At 37.4% G+C, this 17,382-nt stretch overlaps 1 protein-coding gene across 1 annotated transcript; it reads right to left on the bottom strand.

Moving 5' to 3' along the window:
* Positions 1–12,264: 12,264 nt before the first annotated feature.
* TUSC1 (tumor suppressor candidate 1) lies at positions 12,265–16,337 on the bottom strand. Its single transcript, XM_033437743.2, has one exon. The coding sequence runs from the start codon at positions 16,028–16,030 to the stop codon at positions 15,416–15,418; it is 615 nt and encodes a 204-aa protein (XP_033293634.1). The 5' UTR covers positions 16,031–16,337; the 3' UTR covers positions 12,265–15,415.
* Positions 16,338–17,382: the final 1,045 nt, after the last annotated feature.

Here is a 17,382-nt window from a genome sequence, read left to right as displayed (position 1 = left end):
ACTATTAATTTCCCTGTTTTACACATGAGAAAGTTTAGAGGTTAAGTGATTTACTCAAGGACATACAACTCAGTGGAGATGGCAGAACAGTAATTCAGGATTGCCTGACTCTAGAGCCCAAGATTTATCATGTTGTACCTAGATGTTGTCACTGATTTTCAGGAGTCAATTGCCTTATAGGTCTCCAAATTGAACACTTTATATATTTATTATAGAAACACATTTTAAGAAAGCCCTCAACAATAAAAGTCAGTGAAGTTACAAAGGGATTGTTCCACAACACATCTAAAGATTTTATCTAACTAATAAATAATAAAGAATGGATTTGTAACACTAATTAACCCAATCAAACAATATGAGCTATTGTCAAAAGATAATAAAATTAAGGTTTCTATGTTTTTAAAGTAGTATTTTTGATTATCTTTATATCCACTGATGTTTAAAGATTCATCAGTATCCTCAAAAGAAGAACTCCCATACCTTAAGTTTCAACAGGTGGAGAATGACTGCCTTAGTACATAGGTTATAGTTCAGCCTGAAATTGTCACATAAAATGGTACTACCCTGAGAATAAATTGCAATAATATCTGATAATCACAATTCAAGTACTAATCTTCATGTTTGTCTTTTGATATCAGATTTTCTGTAGTTCTGAGGAAATAAAATAGATGAGTTTATCTGGCCTTCTCTATATCTTTTATGGCAATGAAAAAATAAAATCTATGTTTGATTTCTATATAAATATTATTTCAGGGGAACAGATGTTAACTTCTTTTATTTTAAACCTCAGCCTGCCTTTGTATGGCTAATCTCTTAGCTATCCTCCAGATTTGCTCTAAGTACTGATGACTCAACAAATAAAGAAAATATGAGTGAAGTGACATGTATTCCAGCCTCCCCTATTCACTCATAAACCCAACAGTGTTAAGAAGTGACATAGAATTATCAAACATCTGGGTTGTAGATACTCTTCCAATCATTTAGAATCATGTAGATAGCAGTGGGTTTACTAGGAAAGAAAATGTGGCATGCGACCTTGAAAACAGGTTTAGATGGCTTCTCTTTATTAGAGTCAATTGCTTTATTCTTTTTGTAATAAGACAGATCCATTCCTTCCATTGCAGCCGATGACTTGCTTCACACTTTGTTGAGTAAATAGAAAAAGAAGAAAGTAGTGCCTTTAGAGTCCCTCCAATAAATCTGCTGCTCCTGTATCTCTTTATCCTCTATCCGCTTTCTTTCTTATGACAAAGAATGAAGTGTCCCTACTCTCTTCTAAGGCCAGTCTTTTCATATATTCTCAGACTTCCATCCTCTTGTCCCTATCTCCTCTTTTAGAGGACACTGGTCCCCTATTCATATGCTCCAGGAATATCATCTCTTTCCATTGTATCATTCCTAGAATTAAAAAAACATAAAAATACAAGTTTCTCTTAATCCTTTATTGGCTTATTATCATTTCATTTTGTTGTTATTGTTATTCCTTTAATAGGAAAGTCTTGAAAAACCTGTTATTAATTGTGCATCTAGGATTCACTTTGTCAGCTTCCAATCTTTCTTTTAAACTGCACCGCTGAAACCACCCTAGTCAATGTCAACCATGGCCCCGGTGGTGACACATCTCATGGCTGCTTCTGTGTTCTCTTCTTACTCAGCCTATTCATGGTATTTGGCACACTTGGTAATCCCCCATCCCTGTCATAGGCTCTTTGGCATCCACGAAGTATCATGCTCCTGGTTTTTGTTCTGCCCCTTCTAAGTTTTCTTTACTGACTTCAGCATCCTTAAGTGAGATCCAAATATTTGGGAGTTCAGGCCACTTGTTTTTTCTATCTCTAACTACTCCCAGAAGATTTCTTCTATTCTTTATATATTGATGCCCAAATTTTCATATCCAGCCCTGATCCATTCCCTGAGATTTGAATTCTTGTAATCAAGAATTTATAACATATCTTTATGTCTACTTCTAAAAAGGCATTATCTTGATTTCTCTCTGGGCCCCCAGATCAGTCAGACTGATGATTTAGAATGTAAAATGATATTCTATATTTCCAGCACTCAAAGTCAATGGCTTAGAATCACACTTAGAGCAAAATGCAAATTTCTTTTCAGGGTTTACAAGGAAGTTCTGGCTCTCACTACCTCTCATTACTTCCCTCTTCTCACTTTAATTTTCTCTTTCAGACTTGACTAAAACCAGGATGTAATTAATTAAAAGAAATTTTTTCATATGTGATTCATTTCAATAGATTCTTCAGGTTCCCTTCTAAAATGCCAAAACGTTTTTCTCCATTTGTACTGCACAACTTTTTAATTGACCTCAAGCTATGTTTTGATTAAAGCAACCCTTGGATTTTTTGATCCCTCATAGTATTGCTGAAAATTTTCACTACTGGTTTTTCAAATACTCTATGGAATTTGATGAAGAGGGCCCTTACTGCTGCTATTCATGTTACCATTATTTCAGAACAAAGATGCATATGCATAACTGAGGCCACATAAGTAGGGTCATCAGTGGGATAACCAGATATAGGAGCAATAGATTTTTAAGGTGCTCTGATTTTCCTCACTTCACAGATAGTATGCTGCCTTTTTATTTTACTTCTTCACCATTCAGAAAGTTTTAGAGGCTACCTTATAAAAAGTTCAGTTTCTAATAATGGATGATTCCAAATTTTTGTTTTAATTTACCATAAGGCCAAGAAGACAATAGCTACGTCTTCCTTTTCCCTTTGTAAGAAACTTTGGTCTAAATGACTAATCAAGTACAGTAAACACTTTACTTTAGAATGATACCTATTCCTCCTCTATCTTGTTTTGTTTCTATTTGATTTTATTTGTAACTGCTGTGTTTAAATATATTTTGTGGGTAAGCTTCGGCAAAAACTATTTGCAAGTAAGTGGGATATATAAATTTTTGATACATATAATAAACTGCAGAACGGTGTTGAGCTGCTTACCAGCAGCTCTCTTTAAATGTAGCTCCTGGTTTTAGTAGATGAGAAATTGAATACAAACCTAAGCTGTGTGATATAAAAATCATTGTAATCCAGTAACAGAAGATGATGTTCTCAAGGGGAAAAAAATAATCCCACTGTATTCTGTACTTATTAGACAGTACTATTCAAAAGAAATATAAGTCAAGCTACATGTATGCTTTTAAATTTTCTTGAAGCCACATTAAGAAAGTAAAAGAAACAGATAAAATAGTTTTATTAACATATTTTATTTACCCCAATATATCAACTGTTATAATTCTAACATGTAATTAATATAAAAATTATTAATGTAATATTTTAAGCTTTTTTGACTAAGCGTGTTAAATCCAGTGTGTATTTCACACTTACTTTATGCATCTCAAGTCAGACTGCTCAAATACTCAACAGCCACCTCTGGCTATGGGCTACCATATTGGCCAGTGTATTAGACTATATCTGTAAGTGAATACCAATTTAAGACACTAGTACACTTATGAGGCTATTATAGGAACCAAATTCTAAATCACCATTATGTGGAAAACACAGGAAGTTTAACTAATATAAACAAGAGGAAAGATACATTCTTCACTTCCCCTGAACTCAACTTCAGTGATTCTATAACATAGCATTTTAGATATTTCCTTTCAAATAAACATGGTTCTGTGCTTTACCTCCTGCTGCAGCAACTTCAAAACGCTGCAAGTAAAAAACTGCTAAAAACTACAAATTGCCACCTAAGAACCCCTGCCTACATGATGATAATTAGTCCGATTTTTGAAGGACCACAAATTACTGCCAAACAATTAGATACATCTGTAGGAAAACTCATCTCGTTTCTTTCAAAATACATTTTTGGAAGAAGAGAAAAGTAATCTGCTTCCATTCAGCTTGGGAATCTTCTTTTTTTTTTTTTCAAAAGTAAAAAATAATTATTTATTCCCTATAATATTCCAGGTACTTATTAGGGATACAGGGTGAATAAGATACAATTCTTGCCTTTGAGAATTCACAATCAAATGAAACACATGATGTACGTTTATATAATGTCACCTTTCAAGTTAAATATCCACTTACTTCAGTGAAAGCTTCTAAAAGCAAGCAAGACCTTATTTTTTAAACTATTTTATTGAGGTATGATGGACAAACACAAAGCTGTACATATTTAATGTATACAACTTGATGAATTCAGAGATAAGTATATACCTGTGAAACTATCATCACAAGTTATGCCACAAACATATCCCTCATTTCTAAAAGTTTCCTACTGACATCTTTATTTTTTGGTGTGATAAGAACACTTAACATAAGATCTACCCTTTTAGCAAAATTTTACGTATGCCATACAGTACTGTTAACTACAGGCAGTATGCTGTACAGTAAGATCTCTAGGATTTATTCATCTCGTATAACTGAAAGTTTGTACCCTTTGACTAATACCTCCCTGTTCCCCCTCCTGGCAACCGGCGTTCCACTCACTGCTGCTATGAGTTTAACTCTTTTAGATTCCTCATATAAGTGATACCATGTAGTATTTGTCCTTCTGTGTCTGGCTTATTTCACTTAGGATACTGTCCTCCAGGTTCATCCATGTCGTCACAAATGACAGGATTTCCTACTTTTATAACATTATATATATATATATATATATATAAATATGTATATAGTAAACATTTTCTTTATCCATTCAGTCATCAATGGACATTTAGGTTGCTTTCATTTCTAAGCTATTGGGAATAATGTTGCAATGAATGTGGGAGTTCAGATATGTCTTTGACTTCATGATTTCAATTTCTTTGCATATATATACAAAGTGGGATTGCTAAATCATATGGTAGTTCTATATTTAATTTTTTGAGGAACCTCCATACTATTTCCATAGTGGCTGCACCAATTTGCATTCCCACCAATAGTATACAGGGGTTTCCTATTTTCCACATCCTCCTCAACACTTATCTTTTTTTAAAAAAAAAAAAACTTCTTTTTAGGTAATAGCCATCCTAGCAGATATGAGGTGATATCTCATTGTGGCTTTGATTTGCATTTCTCTGATGAATAGAGATGTTGAGCATCTTTTCATATACCTATTGGTCACTTGTAGGTCTTCCTTAGAGAAATGTCTATTCAAGTTCTTTGCCCAATTTTTAATCAAATCATTTCCTTCCTTCCTTCCTTCCTTCCTTCCTTCCTTCCTTCCTTCCTTCCTCCCCCCTCCCCCCCTTCCTGTCTCCCTTCCCTTCCTTCTTGCTTGCTGTTGAGTTGTAGGATTTCCCTATATATATTGGATATTAGCCCTTTAACAGATACATGGTTTGCAAATATTTTCACCCATTCCACAGGTTGCTTTTTCATTTTGTTGATGGTTTCCTTTGCCATGCAGAAGCTTTTTAATCTGATGTAATCTTACTTGTCTATTTTTGCTTTTGTTACCTGTGCTTTTAGTGTCAGATCCAAGAAATCATTGCCAAGGCCCATGTTAAGAAGCTTTCTTTTCTATATTTTCACCTAGGAGTTTTAAGGTTTCAGGTCTTATGTTTAAGTCTTTAAACCTTTTTGAGTTAATTTTTGTATATGGTTTAAGAGTTCAATTTCATTCTTTCGCACATGGTTATCCAGCTTTCCCAGCACCGTTTACTGAAGACACTATCCTTACACATTGTGTGGAATATTCATTTTTAAATTGTATCTAAAATTAAATGAGTTGGTGAGAATTTATACAGATCAGGGGAATTAAAATGGGAAGAGAGCTTTATACATGAAAACTAGAAAGGCTCAGTGATAGTGACTCAAAACCACCTGCTCATACCACTGTGCTATTACCTCTCTTAGTGTAAACTTTTTTCATCTTGTCCTCCCAATTAATATAAACCAAAAACTGAAAAATGAATTTTGTTAAACAAAAATTGATAAATTATTTTGGATTGAAAAAAGATATTTATTATTTACCTCCCTTCAATTCTTTGCAAGCTTTCCAAGGTAGGGACTGAGGACAGTGCCTGTCACAGAGCAGGTACTCAACATACATTTCAAAAGTGAATGACTGTTAACTTCATTAATAAAAGAATGGATTATTTTAAAATTTCTCACCTTGTATATATGTTTGAGACCTGATCTTCAGAATGCAAAATACAAACTAGTAGGTGAATTATGCTGTTTCTTTCCCTGTTTAAGATAGCAGGGAGAACATATCGATGTTCAAAAAGTATGTGTCACTGGCTTTACGCTCTATCAACAGGGCACTGTTTTCCTTATATTTCTTATTAATATCTTATATTTCTTCCCCAACACTAGTCTGGATTGTCAAGTCTCCACTTTGACCCTCTCTTCCACCCTACACACACTGCCAAGACTCCAAAATTATGAAATTTTCAAATTTGCACATGCATGATCTAATTAATTATACTTATCCTAATAGGATTAATTTAAGATATACAACATACAGAAAGAAATCATCAGAATTCAGTTACCAGTAAGACTGCTTAGTGAAATCCAACCTTAGAAATAAAAAGTTCTCTTGTGTGTTCTCTTGAGGTTATCTTTCAGAGTTTTCTCTTGCGTGTTTTTTCTCCCAATGGCCAATATGATTTCTACACTTGTAGTGTGTTTCTTGCTATCCAGAATCACCTGGGCTCTCAGAACCATTCAGCCATTCTTTTATTTATCTCCCAATTGACCACACTTTAAATATCTTTCATCAGTGTTTGAAACTTTTATCCACTTTTAGAACAGAAAATCAGCTAACCTAATTCAACAAATGATTTTACTGTTTCATTGAAAAGACATGACCTCACTCAATCTACCTGTCTCCAACCTCATTCTTTCTCTATATTGTCACCTACTCTTTTCTCCTTACCTCCTCTTCAATAAGAATTTAATCTATTCCTTTACCAGACTATTCTAATCATCTGTGCATTTGAGTTAATCCATTCATGATAACATGTTAACTCTTTATATCTTCTTCCATTGGGCTGTTCATCTCACTTTCCATTATTCGCATCTCTCCTGAAACATACTCAAATTCATTCCATACACAGAATATAAATAATAATACCCTCGGCAACTTTTCCAACTCTGTTCTTCTCTTTAAGTTACTTATTTAAAAATATTCATTGCCAAATTCCTTGTAACTGCTCAACAATTTATAATCTAACAGTTTGCTCCCCAAATCTAATGACTTAATATAACCATTAATTGTTGATCACAAGTTTACTTGTCAGTGGTTTTCCTGACCTGGGCCTGGCTGAGTTGACCTATACAGGGCTTGTGCATATCTGTGTGTTTAGCTGACTGACTGGGAACTGGGTGGTTGAAGGTAGTTGGCTGGCTGTTGGGTGGGGTAACACGAGTGATCAGTTTACACTCATTCCACCCAGCATGCTAGTTGGCTGGCCATGGGCTGGGGTAACAAGAGTGATCAGTTTACACTCATTCCACCCAGCGTGCTAGCTTAACGTTGTTCATGTGGTGACAAGATTCTAAGAAAGTATAGAAGTGTTCATGGTCTCTTGAGTCCTCTACACAAAGACATTGTCAGTTCAGTTGCATTCCATTGGCCAAAGCAAGGAGTAACAAGAAGCTCCATCTGTTCATAGGTAGAGTTGTAAAATTACTTTATAATGGCTATGGATATAGGGATGAGTGGACAATTAGACCATTTTTTATTTGGACTCTGTCACATATTGCTTAACTTGTTTGTAGTATTAAACAGTTCATTCTTTCATCAAATCTATCTTCCCTAGGTTTCCCCTAAGGAATTACAATCTCTTAGATTTCCCCTTACATTTCTAGCCTACTCTTTTGAATCTCCTTTGTTGGCCTTTGTTAGTTCTTTGAAAATTCGCTTTTCTCTAAGTTTATTCTTTGGTCTTTATCTCTTATAGCTGTAGATGTTTCCCCCATAATTGTATCATCTTTATATACTGCCTTGTAACAAGCTCTGCTTTCAGAGGAAACAAATTAAGAAACATACTCTTCGCCAACAATTTTGATCATGTTCAAACACTGTTACCTCTTAATTGTACCATTGCTCTAATTTCTTTACTGGCATTTCTACCTCCAGTTTCCCCTTTCCTCTAATTATCTGCTGCCTGTGTAATCTTTCTTAAAACTACACCTGATCACGATATGAGCTACTCTACAATTCTAAATCAATCACCTGCTCAAAGAACTTTGATTTTTCTCCATTGAATGATTAAATTCCCATTTGGAGTTTAAGGTCTTTCACTGTTTGACCACAATCTGCTTTACTCAATCCTCTATACCCTTCACTGCAGTCATATTACAGTCTTTTTTATTCCTAGAGCATTCCCTATACATTTCTATTCACATCCCTTTGCTCATGTTCGCTTAGTCTTAAATAATCATCCCATGAGACCCATCTACTTGATACCCTATGTGTCTTTTAAGAATTAGCTCTAATAACACTTCATGTGAATCCTGTTCTTCCTACTTTAGGTCATTAATATTTTCTCCCTGATTTCCTATTTTACATTATATGTCTGCATCTTTGCATTGGATGTTAAACACTTCAAAGGAAGAAATGATTTCATAGATTGTATTACTAATGGTCAAAGATTTTATACATGAGTTATTAAAAATTAAATATCTGTTGAATGATACTGAATCACTGAGGATACAATTTTTTTTTAAACCCTGTAACCAGTAATATATACCTAGTATCTAATTGTAAAACCTAATTTTCATGTGTCCGTTTTGAGTTAGTTAAATCAAGAAAGCATCAAACTAGATTAACTGAAGATCAGATTTTGAGATATAGCATTTTGCTCCATGGAATCTTCAAGATGCATTAAATTAAATACAGTAAAAGTAAAAGTATGCAAATCGATATTAATATCAGTAGTCACTGTTCATTTATTGAATCAACCTGGGTCCCCACAGGAAAAAAAATGGCACACTGAAGGTGAGTAATTTTTAAATGGTTCAATAAAGGGCTGTTTGCAAAAACTGGGTAAGGTTTAGGGAAACCAAAGGATACGGAGCAGTACCCTGAAGGTAGTAACACCTACTACAGAAAACTTCACCACCCCTTGGGCAGAAGTGGTGAGAGGCTAGAGCCCCTACCAGAACCTGGAGAAAGAGAGCTCTGAGAGAAGGCAGACTTACAGGAGCTGTGACCCTTGATAGGCAGGATGCAGCTAAACTGTAGCAACCCCATACCAACCCTACTTCCTGCTTCTGCCCTCTTGCTAGTATTTCCATGGCCAAATCCAGCCAGAAACCAATCTTGCCTTGAAACCCAAGGACCAAGGGAGGCCAGTAATGTGGTAAAGAAGAGAGTAAGGTGGAGAAGAATAGAGAGTGGATCTGGAAGGCAAATGTTTGCTATCTGGGAGTTATTTTTGGACATTTTGTTTTTATTTTATGCTGCTGAATCTTGGTATCAGAAGAATAATTCATGGAATTTATTTCATTATGAAATATATTGCTTAATAAAAACGTGGAAATTTCTTTTTGGCTAAAGGAAGTCTTCAGCCCCAATTATTTCGCATTTTTGTTAAGAAACTCAACATCTGCATCAATAATATGGGGAAAAAAAACACTGTTGAAGGAGGGGATTCAGAAACCTTTTGATTATAGCTTTCTGTTTGAGTACATAATCAACTTCACAGTCAGGTATTTTCAGGTCTTAGAATTATTAGTAGTGTTAATGTGCCTCAATAAAACTGTTTTATTCTTCTCCGAAAAGGTTGTGAAGCACACAGATTCATTAATATAACTTTTGAGATTTGTAGGTTAATTCGGTAGCCTCCTTATACTTGATAGATACACACCTGCCCTAATTTCTTGCTTGAAATGTATAAAATGCCAAGCAAAAAGATACGCACTGAAAAATTCTGATGAATTAATCCTAAACCTTAAAAAGTAGTTGTGAAGATTAAAAAAAATGTCAAAAATCTAAAATAATTTTAATAGCTAATTCTTTTTGTCCCAAAAGCCAAGGAACATGAAAAATGATCTTTCAAAAATAGTAATTTTCTTACTTTGGTAGTATTGTATTTTAAAGCATAAAATATAAGTTTAGTTATAATATCTAATTTAAGTCTCATAACAAACCTAGCTATGATGCATATTTAGATACATTCTATTACTCAATTTTCCTATTTAAGAAAAATTCCATGTTAAAAACATTATAATATTCTTGAGGTCCAAAACTAATAAATGAAAACCCTGCAAATGAGCTTTTGACTCCCAGTGTAGTATTCTTTAGACTCTATCAGGATCTATAAATATTTTTGAGCACATAACAAAATGTGTATATCATTTACTATACTAAGAACACTTTAGAACACACACAGAAAGAATAAATTTTAAAAGCATGAGGTAAAAATAAATGCAAATAGAAGACCTGAGATTTTTAACCTGCTCTCAGCATACTTGCATACCCTACTTTGAAAATTATTGGTCAATAGTACATACACCAATTTATCCTCTGAATTAAAATAAATTTGCATTCCTTAGTGTTTACCTCATGCAAAATGAAACAAAGGTCCTTAGATAACCTATGCCCAAAATTATGAATGAAGAAAAAGGAATAACTGTGAAGGGCATTTTTGAGACAAAAAATTTTAAGATTTGATAACCATTTAGATATAAGGAGCATTGGAAAAGATATTCAGAATGATTTATAATTTTTTTCCTATAGCCATTAGGCAAATGCTGATTATTTGAGTTATGGAATATAAGAGATAGGACATCTAAGTTTTATATTACTATTAATTTGAAAATCTTTCCATAGTTTATTGGCTATCCAGCTTTTCTCTAACATAAAGGATCTGTAAGTTCTTTTGCCTTTTTCTGCATTGGGATGATTGCCCTTCTCTTGTTTGATTTATAAGAGTTCTCAATAGATATAAACATTTTGTCCATTTTATGTTCTTTGTGTCTGGCCTCTTTTCCTCAACATTTTGTTTGGGAGACATCCATATTTTCATGTGTCATCATAGCGTTCATTCTCACTGTTGTATAGTATTCCATTTTTACTCCTACTAAGAGGATTTCCTAACTCAAACTGGGTTAAACAATAAGGAAATGTATTTTCTCAGATAACTGGAAGTCCAGATGTAGGACAGACTCTGGGTGTGATAAACAGAGCTGCAATGATATTATTAAGATATAAGTTTTCTTTCATCTCTCTGAACTGCTATTCTTATGATCACAGGATAGCTGCCAGGGTCAACGGGTCATGTGATAAGGTTTTACCAGCAGAATGTGACCAGGGGAATTTATATCACTTTCTCACCTGGCCAAGCCTTTCTTTTCCTTTCCCATATGCTGAAACCTGGACCTGAAAGTAACCTATTTCTACCACACAGATGAAACAATGACCTTGGGCAAGGTAGAGAAACATGATAAAAAGAATCTGAGACCCTGAATGACCATGTGGAGCATAGCTTCCTGACAATCCTGAAGCACCTGAATCAGGAAGTTTATGTACCAGATTTTAAAATCCTGTTTTTAATAGTCACTGAATTGTTGGGTTTCTTGGTTATTAGCAACAGAGTCTTCACCATAACTTAAGTCAGACCCATTAAGTTTAAAATACAGTAGAGGTTTTTTTTTTTGTTTTTTTTTTTTTGCAGTACGCGGGCCTCTCCCGTTGGGGAGCACAGGCTCCGGACACGCAGGCTCAGCGGCCATGGCCCACGGGCCCAGCCGCTCCGCGGCATGTGGGATCCTCCCGGACCTGGGCACGAATCAGCGTTCCCTGCATCGGCAGGCGGACTCTCAACCACTGAGCCACCAGGGAAGCCCCTACAATGGAGGTTTTAAGTTTAAAATGATAGAATCAAAAATAAAGTGAGGATACCTGGAAAAATGAAAGGCCATGGAAAAATTTTATCAGTCCCAGGTATGAGGTCTGCGGTAGACTGTTGTTCAAGTTCCTCTCTCTAAGAACTCAGTTTTTAGAGTAGAATGCCTATCACTCGGACAAGAATTAAGCGCCAACAAACTCACTGCTGTCCTTTCTCAATTTTTTTTTTTTTTTTGCGGTACGCGGGCCTCTCACTGCTGTGGCCTCTCCTATTGCGGAGCACAGGCTCCGGACGCGCAGGCTCAGCGGCCACGGTTCATGGGCCCTGCCGCTGCGCGGCATGTGGGATCTTCCCAGACCGGGGCACGAACCCGTGTCCCCTGCATCGGCAGGTGGACTCTCAACCACTGCACCACCAGGGAAGCCCCCTTTCTCAAATTTTCTCTAAAGTCTTTCTCAAATTTTCTCTAAAGTCTAATAAATTAACATGAATAATGCAAAGACTATACTGACAAGTCGATTCTGAATATGAATTTTTTAATAAGCAAAACCCCCTATGGATTAAACACAACATAGTTTAATTCAAATCATTAAGAGATGCTAATATTAGTTTAAGCTTTAAAATCTGAAATTTGAGCATGATAACCTCATAAAGTCAGATGTGGGTATTATTGGTTTTCCTTGGTTCATATTTCCATTGCACAAATAGATTTATATAGTGTCTATATCAGATAGGTAAAATATATATCAGGAAAGCAAGTTTATAGTAGAAAAATTAGAACTTATAATTGATCAATTAATCACTGAACAGAAATGTTAATAAGTTTTTTCATTCACTCATGAAGATTTTATGACAAATTCTCAGTGAAAATCTGTTCCTTTAATCAAAAGAAAATGGTATTTTGGCACTGGGATCAAAATCATGTTGCTAACAATTATTTAGTATATACTGATGATTTAATTTATTGAATAATTTGGTATTAGTTTCCTCATGGGGATACTCATAAATTGGCAATCTATGTCTAAGACTAAACAATACAAAGAATATTTTCAAGTATTCTTCAAATATTCACTATGTTCAAGAAGTATAGTAAGGACAGCTTGTTCTATGATCTACAAAAGACCCCATTTTATACTGCTTTGATTTACATCCTAATTTTTACAGATGAAAACATAAAGATGGTATACGTTTGTGAGTAGCAGCAATAAAAATTGCTAATTAAAAAAATGCCAACCCTCCTCACTGAATTTGCTTGCTAATATGACACACATTTTTTTTGCTCATTTCTATTATAAGCCCTCTTTTCATTGCACAAGAAATCTGAAGTTATGGAAATGTCATTGTAACAAAGTATGATAATCTGTAGTTTTAGGTTATTTTAGATCAAACTAGGGCCTAGACAAAACTTTTCTAAAATCAACTCTACCCATTTCTTAAACAGGTACATATTTTAACAAAACATCTTTTATATTACTACATGATACTTCTCATCAGGTGTCATTGGGGAAATTCAACAAAGTTGAGCCTTAACCCATTTATAGGGGCATTTGGGTTTCAGAATTTTTAAAACTTTTCAGGAATTGTGCTAAAAAAAATTCCTCATTTGTGTGTGTGCCTTATTACAAAAGTTTTTTTCACCATACTTATACATGATTTTAAAACAAAGGGTGTTTAAAACTAGTTAAACTAAATATTTTGCTTAGTTCTTGAATCGCCAGTTGCCACAATCAGGAAATATTTTAAACTTTTTGTATTATTCCCTTATCATAAAGGCTTTATCTCCCCTGTTTGTTTAAAAGGAGAGAAAAATGTCAACACATTCGAAATATACATATCTGCTAATACCCATAAAGTCATAGAGGAACAAAATACAGAAGGAAAGTAAAGTGACAGTAAAATATGCACTTGAAATTTCACAATTTGGATTATAATTCTTACTGATAGATCTTATTTTGAAGCAGGTATTCTGCAGATAGCATTTCAATAAAATTTTTATAACATTTTAAGGTAGATGGTATGTTCATTTTAATGGTAAGAAAACTAAGGCTTAGAGAGATTAACTAATTTACACTCAAAGTAGAAGTAGGGCCAATAGGCTTTTTTCCATTCTTCAATTCCTACTGCCTCCTAAAAATGTTTTAATTCTTTCGCTATTAGAAAATGACGTAAAGGGGATAGAAATACTTTTCATATACCTACTTATTCTCACCAAGATTCGTCTCGTATTTCTTGGTCATAGGGGAAGATTTTAATGTTCAAAACTATCAATTACTTTTAAGCAAAATGCAGTGTCTTCAATACCCAGTATTAGAAAAAAATCTCAAAACTATTTTCTTTGGCAACTTGTTTTATAATATATGCTATGAAACTTTTGGAATATTCCACAAACAAAACAAACATTCTAACTCATGATTTTTTTCTAGCTGTAACAGAAACTCTTCTCATTGTTTTCTGCCTCCTTAAACTGAAGTGTTCTCCACCACTTAAACACCCTTTTACACCTATGATTTTTACCAGGTACAATGGTATCCTCTTCATTACTAGGCAAAGGTGTTATTCATTAACAAAGTACAATCAACTGAAGTTAGAATATTTGTTAAGATAATCACATTTTTTTTTTCCTGCATTGAAAGTACAACTGAGACTTAAATCACTTTGTTTTGGGACTTCTGATATACATATAATTCATAATTTCTTAAAAACTCTTAAACATTAGCAATATTAGGCAAAGTAGCTGTGTGCTATGCTGTCAAGTCTAAAATGTATAAAAATTATGAAATATTTAGACTGTCTAATCTTTAGATTGTTTTAAAAGATCAGTTTCATAAAGCGAAAAGAAAATGAGTTTACAAAAGCTAATCAAGTTCAGATATTAAAAATAGGTATAATATATACATACATGTATATTTCTTAAAGAAACGTGTAAACATTTCACACACTTTAAATAATAGTCGTGGGATAGCTTTAGGTTATTTTTAGTGCACCAAATTTATTTGCCGATCAAAGAATTACTATAGGCAGATAGTTTAAAAATTCCCAGGGCTGGGGGTGGGGGGCAGAATGGGGTAAACAAATCAGTATATATTAGATGTATAAGGACTAGAGCCAGGGCAGACATGAGTTTCTAAATTATATATATCACCTTTTTCATAAAAGGGTGGTACTTCATAGGCTATCCAAGTAACACCGACTTATAAAGACAAACCAAATACTTAGAATGTTGGCCACATAAGAGAGAGCGGCTAGAGGCTCTGGGAGACTTAAGAATGAACAAACTCAGCCGATTCAAAATGTATTATTCATCCCTCAAAGAACCAAAACAGAGGGAAAAAATACCACAGGTCCTCACAACACTCAGAAAACTTCAGGCATTACGAAGTGTTGACTGGCACCCATTTCTTGCTGTTTTAAAACCCGCCCCTCCGCTGCCTGGCCTCCCTCCACGGAAACGAGCAGGGGCCAGAGAAGGTTGATCTGTACACGTGGACTCAGACGGCCCCGCGCCCCTCTCAGCCTCTGCCGGCCGAGCGCGACTCGCCCCCGGAAGTGGCCGGCCAGGCAGGAGGCGGGAGCGCGCGGCTCAGGAGCGCGCTAGCTGGGGGCAACCGTGAACGGAGGAGGAGGGGCCCGCGCGAAGCCCCGCCTCCCCCCGGCTGCGGCCTCGGGCTACAGCCAGGGTTCCGAGGGTTCGGGCTCGGGTTCCGGGGTTCGCTGGCCTGAGTCGGGTCTGCGTGGACAGGTCTCCTCCTTGTCCCCACGCGGGCGCGGCCCCCGCTGCTCGAGGTGCAACTGCAGCAGGGCCCGGCGGTACATGGCCTCCAGCTTCTCAAGCCGGGCTCTCAGGGCCCTGGGGCTGCCCTGCTCGTCCTCGGGGCCGCCGCCCCTAGCTCTCCTGTTCGTGCTGGCCTCTTCGGGGCTCGGGGTCGCCCTCGCCGCCTCCGCGTACGCCCCGTCACCACCCTCGCCGGGAAGCCGCAAGGCCTGACGGAAGAGACTGCGGTTCTCGCGCTTCAGCCGCCGGTTCTCGAGCCGCAGTCGGGCGTTCTCCTCACGCAGCCGCGCGTTCTGTCGGTCCCGCTCGTCCCGCGCGCGGATGGCCTCTAGGTGGCTCGCCGCCAAGTCGGCGAACCGCTCCTCCAGCTGCTGTCGGGCGCCGCCCGCGCGGCCTCTCCAGCCCCCGCTGCCGCCACCCCCACGAACGCGGCCCGGGCGGCCCTGCCCGCGGCTGTCCCCTCCGCCGCAGCTCCCGCGCCTGGTGGCGCCACCACGCATGCGCCACATCGTCCCAACCACGCCGCCAGCCCCTTGGGCCGAGGGGCCGCGCGCCCAGGCGCCAGCGAGTTCGGGGCCCGGCAGGGCAGTCGGGGCAACAGCGCAGGAGGAGAGAAGGTGGCGGGTGGCGGCTGCTGGCTTGGGGCCAGAGGAGGCCGGGAGTTTGCCCGGTTTGAGGCGTGTCTTGTCTCCTCGGGTGGAGCTGCCCCCTGGGCCTGCGATCTCCAGGCGGGCTCACACACAATGCCCCTGGGGAGCGCCCTGCGGCTCAGGCCTCCGGCAGCGCGGGGGGGAAAAGCGTGTATCCTCGGCCGGGCTCTGCCAGGGCTCTTCGGCGCGGGCCAGGGCACTGCAGGAACCAGCCGGCCTCGCCCTGTCTCCAGCGCAACCACCAGTTACCTTGCCTTTTACAGGGCAATCTCAAAGCAAATAATATTACACTGAGAAGTTCTGGGACAGCTTCAGGCACGTTGAAAAGCTATAACGGGTTTATTTAGAACCCAGCGGTTTAACCCACCTCTAAGCTTAAGGAAACATTCAACAGAGTGGAGCTGAGCACCTGTCATGAGGCCCTCAAGTGGGAACGGGTAGCTCTCAAAAGAATATAGGCAATTCCCAGTTTGTGGACAGCCAGGGTTCCACTTGGCAAATTGTTTGCAAGTCTATAGAAACAAGGTTATACGTACTTGATGTGCTCAGGTCTGTTAACAAAACCTGTGAAACTCAAAATGTGTCTCACACGTTCAAGAAACTTTACTCAGTAAATTCCAAAATCTCTGGGTGGATACAGCTCATTGAATGAATCACACTCTGTTTCTAAGGGACTCAACTTACACAATAATTGGATAATTGCAAAGTAAATTAAGGATAAGACACTGATGCCAGAATCTCATGGGAGAGAGAGGTGTTAGCCAGAACCTATATTTTCAACAAGGTCCCAGGTAATTCTTAGGTTAACTGAAGTCTTCAAACCACCGGAACAAGTAAAGGAACTAGAAGAGCATTTGAGAAACCTGGTTCACAGTTGGGGTTTTCCTTGAACACTACAAACAAAGGTAACTAACTAGGGGAAAAGACAGAATTATTCAACTTTTATCCTAAAACACCACAAAAACACAATCGTCATTATCATTTCATGAAATCAAAAAGGATATATAACTTCAGAATTTCAAGAAATATAAATTTAGTTTTATGAAAGAAAAGACCATATCATTCTTAATTTCCAATAAAAGTAGATGGTGAAAACTCTGTTACAGACATACACCAACTTTTCTATGTATTATTGAACAAAAAATAAGTTTTTTCCCATAGTGTGTATGGAGACTGCAAGAAAAAATGCTGGTGTGTAAGGAAAGGTGATT

Source organism: Orcinus orca, chromosome 6, assembly GCF_937001465.1.
Source record: "Orcinus orca chromosome 6, mOrcOrc1.1, whole genome shotgun sequence".
NCBI lineage: Eukaryota > Metazoa > Chordata > Mammalia > Artiodactyla > Delphinidae > Orcinus > Orcinus orca.
The sequence above is the reverse complement of the archived record's forward strand: the minus strand, read 5'-3'. Positions and strand labels throughout refer to the sequence as shown.